At 49.9% G+C, this 19,795-nt stretch overlaps 1 protein-coding gene and 2 long non-coding RNA genes across 3 annotated transcripts; 1 reads left to right on the plus strand and 2 right to left on the minus strand.

Moving 5' to 3' along the window:
* Positions 1-1,248: 1,248 nt before the first annotated feature.
* LOC125524699 lies at positions 1,249-2,768 on the minus strand. Its single transcript, XR_007290919.1, has 2 exons — positions 2,390-2,768; positions 1,249-1,513 (listed from the first exon to the last, which is right to left on the minus strand). It is a non-coding gene; the product is annotated as an uncharacterized LOC125524699 (long non-coding RNA).
* Positions 2,769-3,272: 504 nt separating this feature from the next.
* Positions 3,273-4,891, minus strand: LOC125520975. The gene is made up of 5 exons (XR_007288937.1): positions 4,173-4,891; positions 3,906-4,000; positions 3,634-3,711; positions 3,487-3,549; positions 3,273-3,387 (listed from the first exon to the last, which is right to left on the minus strand). It is a non-coding gene; the product is annotated as an uncharacterized LOC125520975 (long non-coding RNA).
* Positions 4,892-6,645: 1,754 nt separating this feature from the next.
* LOC125525636 (UDP-glycosyltransferase 92A1-like) lies at positions 6,646-8,788 on the plus strand. Its single transcript, XM_048690641.1, has one exon. The coding sequence runs from the start codon at positions 6,782-6,784 to the stop codon at positions 8,234-8,236; it is 1,455 nt and encodes a 484-aa protein (XP_048546598.1). The 5' UTR covers positions 6,646-6,781; the 3' UTR covers positions 8,237-8,788.
* The last annotated feature ends 11,007 nt before the right edge of the window (positions 8,789-19,795 follow it).

Genomic DNA, 19,795 nt, shown 5'->3' on the forward strand with positions numbered 1-19,795 from the left:
CCTATCTTGGCCCTCTTAGGCAAATTAATTGTGATAATATCTCAAGTTTTAGTAGAAAACAAGAAAAACACTGTTAACTGGTAGGTTTCAGTACTCTATTACTCTTACGATTTATTGGCGAGTAAATGTCATAAAAAAATAACTTGCCGTCGATTTCTAGATTTTAAACCCAGGAAACACAAGAGGTAATTCATTGACCGTCAGACAACTTAGCACCTATATGAATATCAGGCACAAAAACCGAGAAGTGTTCGCTAGCTACCCAGAACTTGCGGCCACATTTGAACAATTTGACCTTTTTTGCGGGGAAGAACAATTTGACCGTTGACATGATAAATTTAAAGACCCTAAAAAAACACCAAACATAACACCTCTATACAGCATATATGTAGTCCAAAGAGGATGGATCAAATGGGCCGTCCACATGAGTATGTCCGCGACGTCAAGCGGCGCTGCCATGAGCACGTGGGGCCATGATGGGCAGCGGCCAGACGTCTGAGTTGATGAGGCCTGCTGGCTCGACTATTACGGCTTATGTTCAGTTTGCATCTCAGGTTCAGTTAGAAAATGAGATGATTAGGGAGTAAAATAAATTGCCCCATGACGCATGGTTCAGTTACCACCTCGGTAACTCCGGCCAATTGTCCATCTTGTCAGCTCACTGCCCACGCTCCATTTTTTTTTAAACGGAGGCAAAAGCTTTGCCTTATCAATTAAATAAGAAAGAATAGAGTTAGTTACAAACAACCCGAGTACATGGCATGCGGATTACTCGTGCAATATAATAAAGACCCTAGTTTTTTAGCACCGGCGATGATCCAAAGGTTAGCCTCGATGGCGATGGAGGAAAACAGCACTGTCGGAGGGGCACACTTATGCCTGAAAACTCGTGCGTTTCGCTCATTCCAAATTGTCCATGAAACAAGCATGGTGAGGGATGCCTTGGCTTGTCTGTGCGGATAGCCGTCATCGCAAGTACTTGCCCACCAAGATTGGAATGAGTCGAACAAGGGTAAGTGGAACACGCTCCATTATTCATCACAATACAGCCTTCAAAGTTTGCACACACCACCAAGGAAATTGGAGACACTTATTTTTCCTTCCATCCCTTTATTCTACTATTGATCTTGTCAGTTGGCAGTTAGCACTTTTCCCTTGTGAAGTAGTCGAATGATCGATAAACCAGACTGCATATAGTACCTTGTAGCTGACACTGTAGTTTGCTTTATTTTATAGATTGGTCATTAGTGGCAAAAAATAGTGTACTAAATTCCACATCACTGAACACAAAATGAAAAAGGTGATCGATAACATAGAGGGGTTTGACCTGAAAGGGGTGACTTAAGGAACCACACCAGTACAAAACTCATGCTTAAAATAACTCCAAGTCATCTCCCATATTTTAGCCTCACCACCATCATCCGAACCACACCACTACCTCGGCATGGCCTGGTTCTTTGGTAGAAAGAACATCCTTGTTCACCATTGGCTTCATTCTTCAAGGTGAGGATTTCTTTACAATTGATAGAAAAATCAATCATTGATGCAAAAAATTAGCACAAAAATACATCAATAAGTTTCGCATCCTACAGTGTACCTATAGGGCTGCACGACCACAATTTTCCCTACCTCAATACATAATACTCACCTAGTCAATCTTTCTGTTCAGAAACAAATTACGTGTGAATATTATTAGATCAACAAACATGGGATTTAAGGAAACACTTTCAACTTCACATGGGTCAAGCAAGTATCGACTGTATCGTATTGTCGCCTTTCATTGTATTATGCTTTAGTTCCAAGAAATCAGATGCATCAAGTTGATGCCTTTCTTTGAAATAAGAAGAGAACTCAGATGCATCAGTTGCCTTCCTCTGCTCTTATTGTTGATGTACAATAAGAACACACAGAATGTAAAGCCCCATTTCAGAGACATGAAAGGACTAATAATACTGTAGTGGCATATCTCAAATAGCTATGCTACAGGTACATATGTACAGGACCTAAATAAAATAGAATGCTTTCAGATTTGAGTACACAACCAAATTAAAACAGTTCAATATCATTATCACAATACAGTTGGGGTTGGTGGCATCAACAATCATTATTATGTATTATTGAAGGCGATACTGTGTACAATTTTCCGTTCTAGAGTTATGAATATTTACAGTAATTCAATCCCACTATTCGATATCAATTTGTTTGCAACGCAGGGGTGTGGGGGGGGGGGGGGGGGGGGGGGGGGGGGGGGGGGGGGGGAGGTAGTCCGACAAAAGATTTTCGCTACCTCAGGAAGAAAAATCTTAACTTCAAACAAAAATAGGTCTGATCCATTCTTGCCAACCAAAAGAGATATTAATCTACGGAATCAAGTAAACATAAGACATACTTTTGCTTCACCTGTCACAATGACACCATTGCATCTTCATCTTCGACAGCAGTATCTACCTTGGTGATGGTCAACTTGTTCTTCGAATTCAGGTGGAGAAATTTCTTTTCAGTTCTCAATCGGTAGAGTGGAGTCTAATATATTGGTAGTTTTGCCTACTATTGCCTCTTCGGTGTTCTTCTTCAGGCAAGAGTGAAATGCCATATTGTCTGCCTTGTTGACGAAAACATGAAGGGCAGTGTCCAGGTCATTCTTGCCAACCAAAAGAGATATTAATCTACGGAATCAAGTAAACATAAGACATACTTTTGCTTCACCTGTCACAATGACACCATTGCATCTTCATCTTCGATGGCAGTATCTACCTTGGTGCTGGTCAACTTGTTCTGCGAATTCAAGTGGAGAAATTTCTTTTCAGTTCTCAATCCGTAGAGTGGAGTCTAATATATTGGTAGTTTTGCCTACTATTGCCTCTTCGGTGTTCTGCTGCAGGCAAGAGTGAAATGCCATATTGTCTGCCTTGTTGACGAAAACATGAATGGCAGTGTCCAGGTTGTCCAGTGGAAGAACCTGCATATTCTGTAAGAAAATATCAATATGGCAATATATTTTTATACTATAGTTATTATTATATTTTTCTATAGACTTAATAAAATATAGAAAAAGTTGACTTGGAACAAAGGTAAAACTTCAATTCACTTAATTTGTAATGGAGGAAGTACCAAGTTACTTTCCGCAACCAGAGCTTCGACAGTGTGTTGATTAAGCTCATTTGGGTAGAGTTCTCCGGAACCTCCAGCATTGTCTGCAGGATAGCAAGATGCATTTTTCAGATAAAGTGCCCAGCTCTGCTTTTGTACTTCAAAGAATTTTACTCTGAATATGTTACTTTTCCTTATCATTACAAAGTAATTGAAGTTCTTGTTTTGCTAACCGTGCATATTTTGGCGCCATTTTGCTGATCTTCAGAAAACAACAATGACTTGTGGATTGGCAACCTACAACGAAAAGGTTGTAAACAAATAAACTATCCAAGTAGTACTAACAAGTAACAAAGGGGATGATATCAGAAAGTTCCCACATAGTTCTTGAGGTACCTTCTCAACATACTTTTGACCAAACCGTTGGGGGTGTATTGTTAAGAACACAGAGTAGTCCACCTGTAGAATAAGATGAAGTCTTTCATTTGACAATTCTGGAATGAAAATTGGACACAACTATCAGAAGTGACCTGATTTCTTTACCTTTATCCTAACAAGTGAGAGTTTGGGCTCTGATCCACTGCCTGCTGTTGTGTCATTCTTCTCAATAAGATTGGCCACCTAAAGAAGCTCAGTCAGTAGCCAGTACAAGTAATTAGAGGGTACAAATTACAAACATCAGACAACTGAAACTCCAGGCCAACCAGCTCAGTCGACCAATATTTGGCCATGTTTCTGACAAAGAAATGGACAAAGTTTGTAGGATAGCTTATGGAGTACAACTAACTTAGAATCAGACACGAAGACATGCTTACCATGTTGGCGTATATGACACTGGAACCACTGATGCAACCATTGTCTAGATGCGTCTCTTTGGGTTCAAAACTGTGAATTTCAGAGATGTGCTTCTCTGAAAGCATAAAGATGCGATATCAGACTCAACACTTGGTTCAACAAATCACACAGTTTGGTGCAGTATTTATATCGCTTTCATGGGCAAATCCAAGTGAGAGTGGTACATTGGTCATCCATACATCAGATGGAAACGGGGAAAACAGAAGTGTGATTTTAGAGGTGAATACCTTAACCTCCCGCTCATGGATAAAATAGCCGCAGTCAGATGCGTGCTAGGAGGCAGCCTCCTGCTCGCAGGTCGTGGCTCTTCTTCCACCTCCCTCTGCGTTTGTTGATCTAGATGGAACAGGGAGTGCCGCACCCTCGTGCGACATATCGATTGACCCGACTCTCGCCTCTTCCTCGATCTCTTTGCTGCGTGGGCGGCAAGATGACGACGTGCAAGAGAGGAGTTGGGGAATAAAGAAACAAGGAGCGACAGAGGAGGCATGCGGCGCCCGAACTCAGCGCCGCCTCCCGGCCATGGCCACCGCCCCCTGCAAGCTTGCAGCGCCGGGGTCCGTGGCTTCGACGTCGGCGAACTCCTCGCCCCGGCCGACTCTCCATTTTCCCCTCCTTCATCTCCGTGTGCGCCTCCCGCCTCGCTGCTGCCGCCTGATGTGGCGCCCGAGCGCAGCGCTGCCTCGACGCCTCGCCGCTGCATCCCGGAAGCGCAGCGCTGCCTCGACGCCTCGCCGCTGCATCCCGGAAGCGCAGCGCCGCATCCCCGCCTCGCTGTCGCTGCCTGATGCGGAGCCCTCGCAGCCGCATCTCCCAAGCCCAGCGCCGTCTCCCGCGAGCCCACCTGGAGCTGTCGCCGCGGTGAAGGGCGCCGCCCCGCCGCGCTGGAAAGGAACGTCTGGATAAGATAGAAGAAAGACCGCGGGTTGATTTCTCACAAACATAGGGTTCTTTTTGTAAAAACGAAACGTTTTCTCATATCCACTTAAATAAGGACCGCAGGTTGAATTCTCGAAAATGGAAGGGCTTTTATGCCAAATTATTAACGACGTACGACCAGAAGCATTAGCCGCTTTATTAATATACTAGCAAAAGAGCCCGCGCGTTGCAACGGAAGAAGAAAATATCACACGGCCCTTACCCAATAACCATGGCATGGATTTTATCGTGCGTACTCAAGAAAAAAAATGACATAATTTTTAAAACCTATTTTCGAAATCATGCAGAATAAAAGAAGAAGCTCTGCGATCGGCCCAGCGGCCCATCTAACTCTTCCTAACCCTAGCCTGGTCCCATCTCCTCTCTCGTCCCCCCTCCCCTGCATCCTCGATCCGCCCCTCCCTCGTTCCTCTCTAGCGCTGCCTCCAGGAGAGAAGCGTCGCGCGCCCGCACTTCCCGCCAGTGCCGCCTCCCATGGCCGGCCACTAAGTGCCGCCGCCGTCCCTCTGTTCCATTCCACTCTGGCCATTGCTATTTTTTTCCCACCAAGAAGTATATCTAAGCGTAAAAGGAAACGCATCGATCAAGATTAAGAAAATCTCACAATATCAATTTCTTGCTCAAAATAGCACGCAAAAACCATGCAGTTTAAACACAGTGACAAAACTACTAAAGCTTTTTTTTCAAATACATACAATGCTTTATACGTATTAAAAAGAGTGAAACAACTAAAGTAAATACAACGCCTGTGCTAAGTCCACATGAACGACATCTCTTCGGGCACATCTAAACATCCTCTGATCGATCCTACCAAAATTTCATATCGGTGTCTAAACTCTAAAGATGACATACACGCGCCAGTTGAGTAAAACAAAAGCGAAATCAACATCCGAGGCTGCACACGGCGGAGAGGACATAGAGGTTTTCTCGTAGGTAGCTGGTGTAGACGAAGGAGACGTTGCGGTCCTGCGGGATGTAGTGGCCAGCGTTGAGGAGGCAGACGCCGGGGACTACGACGCGGAGCACCTTGGGGTCGACGGGGATGACGGAGCGGAAGTTGCCGCACTGCAGGCGGATCCTGGAGATGACGCAGGGCCTGCCCGTGCGTTCGTCGCCGGCGCACTGGTTCGTCACCGTCACCCTGTACATCGATGAGCCGTCACCCTAAGGCTCGCCGAGGCTCTGCGTTATGAAGAGGTCCTTCTGGAGGTCGTAGTGGCCAGCGGCGGCAGCGAAGGCCGGCGGTCCGGAGAGGGCCGAGGCAACCAGGACGTTGGTTCTCTGCTGGAATTTATATGTCATGGAAGAAGATGTATAGTTTCCTTGTGCGTGCAATCCAAATAACACGAGTTTGTCAGATTCCATGTTTGCGTGTTTCGGGAGGTCGATTCGGCCCGGTGGCAATTTGTTTTGGGCTGGCAGCCTGCCACCGCATGCATAGTCAGATTGCACATGACGTGGTTCTCCTAATTAGTACCACCTCGCGTATATGTTTTAAATTCAAAATGAAAGCGTAAAATTACGGGGAAAAACGTATTGTGACGGTGAATCCACGGAGTCAGTCCGTACTTTATTATTAGGGAAAGATATATAGGGAAAGATTAGGTAAGGATACAAATATATAGAGATAGAGATGGAGATTGCCACCTTGATACCCGTTGGCTTTATATATAAATTCAGCTATGCCTCTTTTTTCTTATTAAGAAAAAGCATACATACACTAAATAAAACACGGACGGCAGCGGAATCATTTTATTCCTTTGATGTGCTGTGAGGTAGCTGCGGGATCAGAGTCTATTTGGTGGTCCCTTGATTAATTTACTTCCTTTCACACCTCGACAATTTTAAAAGTCCACGGGTAAGGTGTCAAAAAGGTCCTTATATTTGGGTACCGTACATGTCAAACTTCACACTTACCGTTCCTTCTTCCTTAGCAATGGCCAGCACCAAACACGTCTTGCTCTTCCCGTTCCCGGCCCAAGGCCATCTCGGGGCGTTCATGTCCCTCGCCGAACTCCTCCACCGCGCCATCCCGTCCGCCGCCGTAACTCTGGTCTCCACCCCTCGAAACGTCGCTGCCCTCTCCGCCACGGCGCCGCCATGGCTTGCGTTCCACTCGCTCCCCTTCAACCCAGCCGACCACGGCCTGCCGACCCACGCCGAGTCCGCCGACGCCCTCCCCGTCGGGTTCCCCTTGGTCACCCTCTTCGAAGCTTTCGAGGCTCTGCAGCCCGCCTTCGACGGCTACGTGGCCAGCATGGCCAAGGACGACTCCGTCGTCTCCATCGTCTCCGACCTGTTCGTCGCGTGGGCCGCCAGCGTCGCGCGGAGGAACGGGTGCTCCCACGCCTTCTTCGCCTCGTGTGGCGCGTTCGGCACGGCCATCCTGCGCTCACTGTGGGAGAACGTGCCGCTCTCGGTCACCCCCACCGGGCACGTACCCGTGCCCGGGTTCCCCGGCAAGATCTTCCACAAGACGCAGGTATCCGAGGTCATGCTCCGTGCGGACGGCGAGGACCGGGCGTCGGCTTTCTGTCACCGGCAGATAGCTCACAGCCACGCGACGGACGGGGTGCTCATCAACACCGTGGAGGAGTTCGAGCCAACGGGGCTGGGCATGCTACGGAGCAGCCTGCGCGTCCCGGTTTGGCCCATCGGGCCTCTCATCCGCGTCGCCGGCGCAAGACCGGCCGCCTCCGCCGACAAAGTGCACGACGGCATGGTAAGCTGGCTGGACACGCAGCCGCCGGCCTCGGTGCTCTACGTGTCGTTCGGGTCCCAGAACTCCATCCGGCAGGCGCAGATGGCGGTGCTGGCAATGGCGCTGGAGCACGCCGGACGGCCGTTCATCTGGGCTATCCGGCCGCCTGTGGGGCTCGCCGTCGCGACGAGCGAGTGGCTGCCGGAAGGATTCGAGAAGAGAGCGCGCGACGAGAACAGAGGGCTCGTCATCCGTGGATGGGCTCCGCAGGTGACTATCCTCGCCCATCGCTCCACGGGCGCGTTCCTCTCGCACTGCGGGTGGAACTCGGTGCTGGAGAGCCTTGTGCACGGCGTGCCGCTCCTCGGATGGCCGCTCGCCGCCGACCAGTTCTGCAACGTGGAGATGTTGGAGAAGGAGTGCGGCGTGTGCGTGGAGGTGGCGAGGGGGAGCACGGAGGACGCGGCGCCGCCTGAGATTGACAGGGTGGCGGAGCTGGTCGAGACGGTGATGGGGCAGACGTCCAAGGCGGCGGAGATGCGGAGACGGATGAAGTGCATCGGCGAGTTGATGAGAGGCGCAGCTACAGACGACGTTGGGTCATCGAAGAAGGCGCTCGAGAGCTTCCTGGGAGCAACGAGGATGCATTGAAGATGGCATGGGTGGGGAACATGGGCTCACATGACAAAGGGCAATGTTAGACTTACGTCCAATCATTCTACACCTACTTCCGGTCAATTACGTAAACTTCCTCCCCTTATTTCTAATCAAAACTCGCCAACTGGCCAATCCTCCATAAATCATACAGTAGTACTGTAGTAATCGCCAACTGGTGCCGAAAATGCCTGTTGGGACAGGAGGACACACTAGGATGGAAACGAAACCGCACCTACCCCTCTTGATAAATGAAGTTTTTTAAATTGTGTCCAGTTGTTGGGTCGTCGCGTCGTTCAGTGGACGTACAAACTATTCATCGTGTGCAGTAGTTCCGAAGGAGAAATGGACTTTTTTTGTGGGACAAATGAAGGGGACGGAAGGAGTAGAGTGCAACAAACATATTGGGCTGGATGATTTCTTGTTATTTTTAATTATGCCAAGTACGCAATTGAATGAAAGAATTATTATGCTTTGTCGTTCTTCATAGAGCTTCCCGGGTTGTTTGTTGCCGAAAAGATTTGTTATGCCTGCCATTTTTAATCGTGCCAAGTTGTCAAGTTATTACCGCTTCTCGAGTTGTTTACATATAATTGCCGGAAAATATTTGTCACACTTGACATTTTGAATTGTACCGAGTGGCCACATTATTTCATACTGCTTCCCGGGTCGTTTACACTCAATTGCCGGAAAGATTTATCATGCTTGTCATATTTTATTGTGCCAAGATTTATCATGCTTGTTATGTTTTAATTGTGCCAAGTTGTCATTTTTATCGGTTCCCGAGGTATTTAGAAATAATTGCTGGAAAATATTTGCCATGCTTGCTATTTTTAAGGACGCCGATAAGTGCCACACGTGTGGCGTTAGGGAGTCCGCTCACACATTTTGTGTGGTGTATAAAAGGAACAGCCCACACACCTACGCGTGGACAAAACAACTAGCGCCCACACGCCTCTTTTTTTCCCCTCCCGATCCCTCTCACACGCGTGTGCGTGGGCAAAGTTGATAACGCCCACACGTCCGTATGTCAGGCCTCGTACCTCCTGGTCCCGCACGCCACGCGTGACGGTCACCACGCGCCCGCAGTTGCCATGGTCCAGACCCTCGTCCATGTTCGTTTAACTGCAGTTGCCATGTCGCTGAACTACAGTTGCCATGTCGGACAACTGCAGTTGTCATGGTTGTTCAACTGCAGTTGTCATGTATGGTCTGATCTAATGTAGTTGCCATGATTTCATAACTTTAGGAGTTGCCACATACTAACACTAGGCAGTTGAGAGAGTTGCCATGTGCTCACAAGCATGCTAGGGCAGTTGCCATGTAAAAAGGAAGAGTTGTCATCTGCTTACGTGCACGTTAGGGCAGTTGCCATGTACATGCACGTTAGGCCAGTTGCCATGTACCATGCAGAAACATATGGCAACTCGGTAAAAGAGAGTTGTCATCTGCTTACGTGCACACTAGGCAGTTGCCGTGTACCCTGCAAAACACATGACAAACTCGGGTAAAAAAAGAAAGTTGTCACCTGCTTATAAAGCACACTAAGGGCAGTTGCCATGTGCACTGCAAAACACATGGCAACTAGCAGCTTGGGTGTGGGAGAGGAAACGGGCATGCGGGCGAGATGGCAAATGCACATACACTAGCCATTGTGTGTGCGTGTAAAGCGGCGTGTAGGTGAACTGCTGAACGCCCACACACCAGCCCCTCCTATGTGGTGAAACGGCCGTGTGCGCGATCGGCTGAACGCCCACACACCAGGCCAGTCCTACGTGGCACTAGAAACATACTAAGATTCGTGCGCTCACGGACGGACGCGGATCCATGCGTGTGGGCGAGATGCAAACGCCCACACGTATGGACGTTAACATTTCCGATTTTTAATTGTGTCGAGTTCCCACATTATTTCGTACTGCTTCCTGGGTTGTTGCACGCAATTGTCAGAAAGATTTATAACCAAATTTTTAAAAGTAATTACCAGTAGTTTAATTGTACGGAAAATATATGTGAAAATATACTTAGTCCACATGCTAGTTTTTACTAAAGAAGGACGTTCTCATTTTGGAGATATATACAAGACGTGCACATGACGAAAAGAAAAGGAAAGCCCCAGCAGACTAGCAGCCTCCCGTACAAAAGCATTGTGTCTGGTAGCGGTGTACTCTCTCTGTAAAACTAATATAAAAACGTTTAAATCATTATTTTAGTATTCTAAACATTTTTATATTAATTTACGGAAGGAGTACCATTTTTGAGCGAACCGCACATCGCATAGCATACAAGCCTTGGTTTTTCTTCCTGTGTCTTGCTGTCCTATAGTTTGCCTATGCCCGGCCCAAGAGAAAAAGGGTTTTGCTGCTCTATACGCTGCGGTACCCGGCCCAGAACCTCGGCACCATCGGCTTTCACTATTCCTCAGCCTGCGAGTGCCCCTCCTCCTGACGACACCGGCTTGCTATTAAGAGCATCTTCAGTCGTTTGGCCCTCCAGCGTACCCGGTAAAGGCCTTTGTGCGTTTGCGCCGGCGTTTTTTCGCTTTGTGGGGCTTACGTTTCCAGCCGCGTCCACAAGTTTCGGCCCCCAAACGCACAAAAATTTAAAGTTCTATTTCCCGCTACCAAAAAATGACATAGGTTCGGCGATCATCATGCCATAGGTTGGCGATCATCATGCCACAGGTCGGCAATCGAACATAGCCAAAGTCCGGCGATCAAAAGGGTAGGAACCATAGACATGGAACTCAAACGATAGGTTCCTCTACCGTAGGGGTGGGAGAGCTCGGCGTAAGCGTGGGCACAGTTGCAGTGCTCGGCGTTGGCGTGGGCGTAGTTGCAGTGGTGGGCGTAGGCGTAGGCGTGGCAGTGGTCGCTGCCGGTCCCAGCATCTGGTTCAAGATGAGGTCGTTCTCCGCCAAGTACCACGTCTTCACCTGCTCATCCATTGTCGCCATGTCTGCTCCCATCAGGAGCGCCAGGTCGGTCTTTCTCTTCTTCGCAGCGACGTTGGTCCTGAGAAGATCGAGCTTGATGTCATGCTTCGTCATCAAAGCCGACCACCTCGCCTCGGACTTCTCCTCCCTCTTGGCGGCGTGGCTCCTGGCGTCGGCGATGCACTGTTCTATCAACGACCGCAGCCGTTCGGCAGCGAGAGCTGAGTCCCTCGCCGCCTTGGCTTTCTTGTTGCCATCAAGACGCCCTTATGTCGCCGCTGAGGCAGGCACGTCCGGGTTGTAGACACCATCCTTGGTCTTGGCGAGAGCGAGCCGACACTTTGTCCATTTCTCGCACGACTCAATCCTGGTTAAGACATGAAGGAACTTGAACTCCAGGTCGTTGTTGTCCTGGCAAAACATGTCGAACATTCGAACCATCTGCACAGACGAAGAACAAGTGTCGGCGAAGTACACGACGAAGAGCTAGGCCGGTGAGCCATGGACATACCAGACGCTCGACGTTGGCGCCACTCTCCGGGCGAGCAATGACCGCCTCCTAAATCCCATGCCACTTGTTGCATGTTGGGGAACATAGTAATTTCAAAAAAATCCTACGCACACACAAGATCATGGTGATGCATAGTAACGAGAGGGGAGAGTGTTGTCCACGTACCCTCGTAGATCGTAAGCGGAAGCGTTATGACAACGCGGTTGATGTAGTCGTACATCTTCACGATCGACCGATCCTGGTACCGAAAGTACGGCACCTCCGTGATCTGCACACGTTCGGCTCGGTGACGTCCCACGAACTCTCGATCCAGCTGAGTGTCGAGGGAGAGCTTCGTCAGCACGACGGCGTGATGACGGTGATGATGATGCTACCGGAATAGGGCTTCGCCTAAGCACCGCTATGATATGATCGAGGTGGATTATGGTGGAGGGGGGCACCGCACACGGCTAAGGGATCAATGATCAACTTGTGTGTCCTAGGGTGCCCCTGCCCCCGTATATAAAGGAGCAAGAGGGAGGCCGGCCGACCTTGGGGCGCGCCAAGGAAAGGGAGGAGTCCTCCTCCTAGTAGGAGTAGGACTCCCCCTTTCCTAGTCCAATTAGGAGGAGGGAGGGAGAAGAAAGGAGAGGGAGAGAGGGAGGGGAAGAGGGGGCGCCGACCCCCCTTCCTTGTCTAATTCGGACTCCCAAGGGGGGGCGGCCAGCCCTATGGCCCTCCTCTCTCTCTCTCACAAGGCCCATGTTGGCCCATTAGTTCCCCCAGGGGTTCCGATAACCCCCCGGCACTTCGATAATTATCCGGTGACCCTCGGAACTCATCTGGTGTCCGGATATAGTCATCCAATATATCAGTCTTTATGTCTTGACCATTTCGAGACTTCTTGTCATGTCTGTGATCACATCCAGGACTCCGAACTACCTTCAGTACATCAAAACACATAAAACTCATAATACTGATCGTCACCGAACGTTTAAGCGTGCGGACCCTACGGGTTCGAGAACTATGTAGACATGACCGAGACACGTCTCCGGTCAATAACCAATAGCGGAACCTGAATGTTCATATTGGCTCCCACATATTCTACGAAGATCTTTATCGGTCAAACCGCATAACGATATATGTTGTTCCCTTTGTCATCGGTATGTTACTTTGCCGAGATTCGATCGTCGGTATCTCAACACCTAGTTCAATCTCGTTACCGGTAAGTCTCTTTACTCGTTTCATAATGCATCATCCCGCAACTAACTCATTAGTCACATTGCTTGCAAGGCTCATATTGATGTGCATTACCGAGAGGGCCCAGAGATACCTCTCCGACAATCAGAGTGACAAATCCTAATCTCGATCGATGCCAACTCAACAAACACCATCGGAGACACCTGTAGAGCACCTTTATAATCACCCAGTTACGTTGTGACGTTTGGTAGCACACAAAGTGTTCCTCCGGTATTTGGGAGTTGCATGATCTCATAGTCATAGGAACATGTATAAGTTATGGAGAAAGCAATAGCAACAAACTAAACGATCATCGTGCTAAGCTAACGGATGGGTCAAGTCAATCACATCATTCTCTAATGATGTGATCCCGTTAATCAAATGACAACTCATGTCTATGGTTAGGAAACATAACCATCATTGATTCAACGAGCTAGTCAAGTAGAGGCATACTAGTGATATTCTGTTTGTCTATGTATTCACACATGTACTAAGTTTCTAGATAATACAATTCTAGCATGAATAATAAACATTTATCATGATATAAGGAAATATAAATAACAACTTTATTATTGCCTCTAGGGCATATTTTCTTCATTGCAAGCCTACTGGATGGTCGCCCAATGGTTGGCCATGCCCTTCTCGTCGCGATCCATGTGGATGCTGGCGGACTCGGGGTCGACTATCTTGCGCTCGTCGAACGCCGTCTTGACCCTTCTCCAATAGGTGTCGGCATTCTGATCCGCGTCGGTGATCGGGTCGATGCTGACACTCTTCCATGCTTCGGCAAGGCACTCGTCTTCCTTTGGCATCCACTTGATGCGAGGCTTGCCCAGCCTGGCGTTGGACGACCTCTTCTTCCTTCTCCCTTGGGCCGCTGGCTCCGCCAGTTCTTCCTCTTCCACCACCTCCTCGACATCGTCTTGCTCGATGTCCTCCATGTCGACGGCGGTGTCCAGCGTTTCATCTTGCGTGCGGAACCCGGGGCATGAAGCGGCAGCGACTGAGCCGTTCGTGATGATCTCGTCCATCTCGATGTCGGTACCGCCGAGTTGTGGCGCCAAGCTTAGTGCGAAGGATAGGGGTCCATGGCGCAGAGTTGGCACAAGCTGAGTACGTCGGCCAGTAGCCGTACTGGGAGTTGAGGCCGACGGAGAACGTGGGGGAGGGTGGGCGTGGGTGGGGGCTGATGAAGCCAGGGGGGGGGGGGCGGCGCAGAGCAATGCGGGAAGGTGATGTTGGGGTTGAAGCCGTCGAGCGCATCACCGTCGACGTAGTCAGGCGAGGGCGCGTACTCCCACACTGGTGGCGAGAAGTTGGCCGGTGATGCGACGCTCTGGTGGCTACCCCACGCGCCTTGTGGGTACTGTCCTGCCTGTTGATGCGGAAGGAGCTGACACTCGTTCGCCATGCCTGCACGAAATGCCTCCTCATGCTCCGCCGCTGCATCCCTGGCCTTCTTCATGTTGAGCCTGTTTCGCCGATCGTTGACGACCGCCGTCCGGCGATCAACGTCGGCCTTCCACTATGCGTTCGTCAAGCCCGACGGCCTTGGCATCGGCGCCCTCTGTTGGGATCTACGGTAGGGTGCGTCGATTGCAAATTAATATTTCCTACGCGCAGAACAACCAAGAACATGCTACGGGAGATGGATCATAGTTCGTACCACTAGACGCGCAGTGCCGTGCAACGGAAGAAGAGTTGGAGCAGCGCGTCCGCTTGGATCGTCTCCTCCTCGTCCGATCTCCCTCGTACAACCAGTGGTCGGTTCCCACGTACAGGTTCGCCGGAGCGGGGCAAGTGCACCGCCTCTAACGGTATCCGTGCGTGCAGGAGGAACGTCGTGCGGCGGACTGCTAGGTCTGATCACACAACCGGCGGCGAGTGGAGGTGTCTATTCGCAATACATGCAAACCCTAGTGACAGCGCCGAAGCGATCAACCCCTGAGTGTGCCGCACCTCCACTATATATATAGGCGTCCGTCGCGGGCTCAACACTTGGGCCTCGCACGGACCCTAAAGCCCATAAGTCTACTCGGCCACAATCCAAATACAGTTCGGATCACATCCGACCAGTGTCCTCGGATCCGACCTCATAGATTCCTTCCCTTAAGCGCGTGACCCCTTAGGTTCAAGTCGGCTTGGTCGCAGTTCGGATCACCTCCGAACTGCACAGTTGGTAGCGGCCTCTAGCAAGGCATGCCGAACACCAAGCAGACTATAAAGCTGGTTAGCGAACCTGTACATCACACTTCCATTCCTTTTGCCACACGATATATGTTGTCGAGCTCAAGGCGAGTCTGTCATCCTTGTGCTAGCCTGACCTCTTTCTCGTTCCAGTGATGCCGACCACAAACCGGATTATCTCATAATCCTTGTCGCGTGGCCATGCTTATCCTGGTCGGATCACACGAGGGGCCCAGAGTATATCTCTCCTAATCGGAGGGGCAAATCCCATCTTGCTCGACCACGTCTCGCAGCATGGTTCTGGACAAACCCGAAACCTACCTTTATAACTACCCAATCACGGAGTAGCATTTGGTCGGCCCAAAGCAAGTCTGTCACCATCCCGAGTACATGCTTCAGCTCAGGTCTTAGGACATAGAACATATGTTGTACTAAAGACTCACAGATGACATATCGCTGCGTCTCATAGTTGGGTCTGTCCAACTCGGACCTTATCTCGACTCGGATCCGACTACGTCGAATCCAACAAGATCCTTCCAAGTCCATATTATCCGGTTAGCATCCAATACTCCATGGCTAGTGAGACCAAGCCATCGACCATGTTATATGCTAGTCTAGTTGGCTGCGCGTCCACACAGCCCTTTCGACTAGGGACCTTTTAGGACAGTCATCATACAATGCATAGTCCCACAAACAAGTCACGTACTTGCTGATACACATTATTGATAATGTCCAAGGACTATCTTTATTCATAAACACATAGGAAATATCATCATACATGATTGCCTCTAGGGCATATCTCCAATACCCTCGCCTTCCCCGACTTTGGCGGTTGGGGGGGGGGTGGCTATGTGAGGGGCCGCGTACTTCTTCGGCGGCATGGCGGGAGCAGCAGGGAAATGGGGAGGGAAAAACGGAAAAGGATGGGAAAATAGGCCGGTGTCACCGACAGTATGGGTCCACGCGCCTTTTCCCTTCAGCCAGTGCCCTAAGGCGCCCCCGGTGCGCTTGGTTCGACTTGGGTTCACCGGATATAATTTCGGCCCAATCCGATGAAAAACGAGTATCTAGGACGCGGCTGGGCATTTTTTTGTATCGGCCATAAAAAGGCACCCTGCGGCTATTTTGGGGGAGGGGGAGGGAGGGGAGAGATGCTCTAACTCGTGTGGGCTGCGAGCAGCCGAGGAACCTATCCCTAATTTATGCTTGCTCTTGTTTAATGCATGTAGTACTTCGTACTAGCAGATTGGCCTCCGGAATGTGGCTTTTGAGTTTATAAACTGCGATTATTCTTTGTTGCCTATGTGTAGCTCCAGATTGACTTGAAAATAATTCTCACAAAGAAGTGATTGTTAGTTGTTGTGAATGCAGATTTCAGAAGAAAAAAACAACAACTTATTATTGTCTTGTTCAGTGGCCAAAAGCTAAAAATGTTCCCATCTAAGCTCTCAAGTTGGTTCCATGTTGGGGCCTACAGCCCCCCTACCTCGGCCGTTGGTCTTGTTCATACTGGCAATTTGAGGTCTTCTCATGTGAATCTAGCATATCTGAATCAGGCCGTAATATCAGGTCAAAATAAGATTAGGTAAACTATGACTGATCTAAGCACCTTATGTGAAATTGGTGAAACATGGTGCTCCTACATTTCAACTTTCTTTCACACACTTGTAAACAAGAACATGCTATTATTGCTGCAAGATTCCAACCTGGTAAGAAACAGATGCTATGGCTAGCACGGACGGATTTTCTTTGTGAAAGCGTCTCGTAGACTTGTGCCGAGCTCGCCGCCGTCGGGACTAGTACGCGTTATTTTTAGCTGAGCCCGTGTGTTGTTTAGGCTGGCCACAGTGGGAATAACATCACTAGTAACATCACACTTTTCAAGATAATTTTGCTTATGTGACACATATTTAATGTTGAGAGAGGTGATGATGGTAACTTAGCTAGTTAGGCTAATCATAGTGGGAGTAACTTAGCTAGTAACATAGTGCACTCCAATTTTTTCTTATGTGGCAAGTAATAAATAAGAGATGGTAACATAATATGTTACTGTAACATAATATGTTTCTTTCCTCCTCCCGACCCGACTCCTCCTCCCGACCCTGTGCGGCATCCGCCGGGCCGCACCAGGCGGCCACATCCCGATCTCCCCTCGACTCCCCGTGCACCCCCTCCCTGCGCCGCCACCGACAACGTCGCCGGGCAAAGGCCCCGTGGCGCGGCGGCGGCGGACCTCCTCTGGCGTCCTAAGATCTGAGGCGGCGGCCTGATTTGGATCTCCCTCCCGACGAGGATGGCGGGCAGCGGAGGCCGGGGCGCGACGGGGGGTTTGGCTGCAGCCGGCGGGAGTAGTATGAGATGGCGGCAGCGGCGGCCGGGGCGCGTCCCGGGCTGCCGTTACGTCCTCAAACTGCTGCATCTCATCGGATTCGGTGACGGCTCGCTGAAGCACTCCGGGTCTGCATTGCATCACGAGGATTATGGCGATGGTGGTCATCTCCTACGTCGGAGGTGGTCGACCTGAGATTGGATGATCGGATCCCGTGATCTGTAATCTAGTCCCGGCTACGAGTCGGGGAGACATAGTTGTCGGTGAAAACCGAGCCGATGGCGGACGATGGCGGCGTTCTGCGCCGTTACCTTGATGAAGGCATCATTCTGTAACTACTGTCGACCCACTCGTGCTGCTCCGAGGGAAACCCTATGATCTGGTTTTCCAGTTCGGACGATGGCGGCACTGCGGTGTCGTTTCTCTCTTGGGAGCATCGTTTGTGGAGCAGCGCTGGAAGTCAGAGGCAGGAGGTGGAGCGGCTTCGTCTTGCACAGAGCTTCGGTGGAGATGTCAAGTCATGCCTGACCGATAGGTGCTACGCTTTGTCATGCCTGGTCGGCAGGTGCTAGGCACGACAGATCTTCCAAGGACTTCAAACTGTGTTGGCTGGTGGTACTTGGCAGCATGGCGCTGAGGTGTATCAGTGACGACCGCGACGTGCTCAGCTATTTGCGTGCAGGAAGGAGGTGCCGTTGGGCGCCGTGGTGGCGTCGACGATAGCTAGACTGAGCAAGGTTGATGCATCAGTACAGTTCTGAAGATGGAGCGGTGGCAGTTGGCGGCGGCGGCCTCTGAGAGCACGCCGGACCAGTGTGTGCCCCAGACCCGGCAAGTGGCTAGGTTGGGGTCTCAGGTCTTAGATGTTAGGCTTGGCTGCGATGTCTGTTTGGTATTAGGCCCAGGCTATCTGCGCCCCTTCTTCAGCTGGATAGGTGTAGCGACAGTCTGTTGCTTAGACGGTGGCTTTAGTCTTACTGTTAAATCACTTTATAAGGTCTTGTGAGAATAATTAATAAAGTGGCCATATGCATCGCCCAGATACAAAGGCCGGGGGTCATCCTCCTTTTCTATAAAAAAACATAGCACTTTCCAAGATAAAATGAGTATAAGTTAATAAATGAAATCATCTAAGATACTACTATTATGTTACTTTGCATTATGAATGTAGTAACTTAGGCTAGTGTCATACGCATGACACTAGTCTAAGTTAGTCCCCACTATAACTAGCCTTACTGTAACATCACGCACACCAAGACAATATGAGTCTATAGGTTAATAAATGAACCATAACATGACAACACACATATGTTACTACCCACTGTGGAGGTAGTAATATAGTCTAGTAAAATATGATGTTATTAGTCTAAGTTAGTCCCCATTGTGACTAGTCTTAGGTGAAGATGAGGATTGGGTCATTAGGGCACTCAGGGGGTATTTTTGGGGGGCCACAATGCTTAGGGGGCATTTTGAAAATAAGGGAGCTGGAGGCGAGCGCTTCAGTGCAAACTTGTAAATATTAGAGCAGACACTCAGGACGTAGATCGGACGACTGAAAATAACTGGATATAGGGATACACCAGGGACGTGGAGTAACTGAGCGCGAGCTCACAGGAGCTCGTTATCTAGGTCGTTGGTTGGAGCTTCTCGATCTGTGCCATAGTTCTGTATGCGTGCATGCGGTCCGCCAGAAAATCGAGCACTGTTGGGAAATACGTACGCGACAGCGTTGGGTGGTGGGCCTTCACGTGGGGAGAGTCGACGGATCTGACGATAGTTTGGACGGCCGTCAGTCTCCAGCGAGGTGGGCCGTGGAACAAAATCGGTGTTCTCCGTCTGATCCGTGGACCAGGACAATTGCTGAGGGCTGCGGGTACGGTGTGGGACATTTGGAGGAAGCTGAGGACTGTGGCACAGAGGCGATGAGCATGCAGCCTATCAGCAGGTAAGTCGATCTTTGTTTTTCCGGCGATGCTGCCTCCTTTTTGAGCCCTCTGTTTTAGCTAATCCAGAGGATGGCTTTCTCCCAATTTTCAGATCCAGTCCGCTGGAGGAGGTAGGGAATAGCTTGGTGCCGGCTGCTAGTTGTCATTGTCTTTGGTGTGGGGGATTTGTAGGCGGTACCGCAGGCTGAGGACGACGCGGCACACCAGCGGACAGCAGATAGCGGTGGCGAGCAGAAGAAAGAGCTCGCCGCCGACGTCGGAGCTGTCAACGGGAAGACGAATCCCCGAGCACCGGGGTGGAACAAGAGGTCAGTGAATAACAACTTTGCCTTCCAACACGTATTGAGTGATTTAGGAATAAAACGAATGAGTGAGTAAATCATGCAGTTAGAGTGAGTGCTAATTGTTCTACTGCATTCACGAAATTTATGTT

The sequence above is a fragment of the Triticum urartu genome, chromosome 7, assembly GCF_003073215.2.
Source record: "Triticum urartu cultivar G1812 chromosome 7, Tu2.1, whole genome shotgun sequence".
NCBI classification, from domain to species: domain Eukaryota; kingdom Viridiplantae; phylum Streptophyta; class Magnoliopsida; order Poales; family Poaceae; genus Triticum; species Triticum urartu.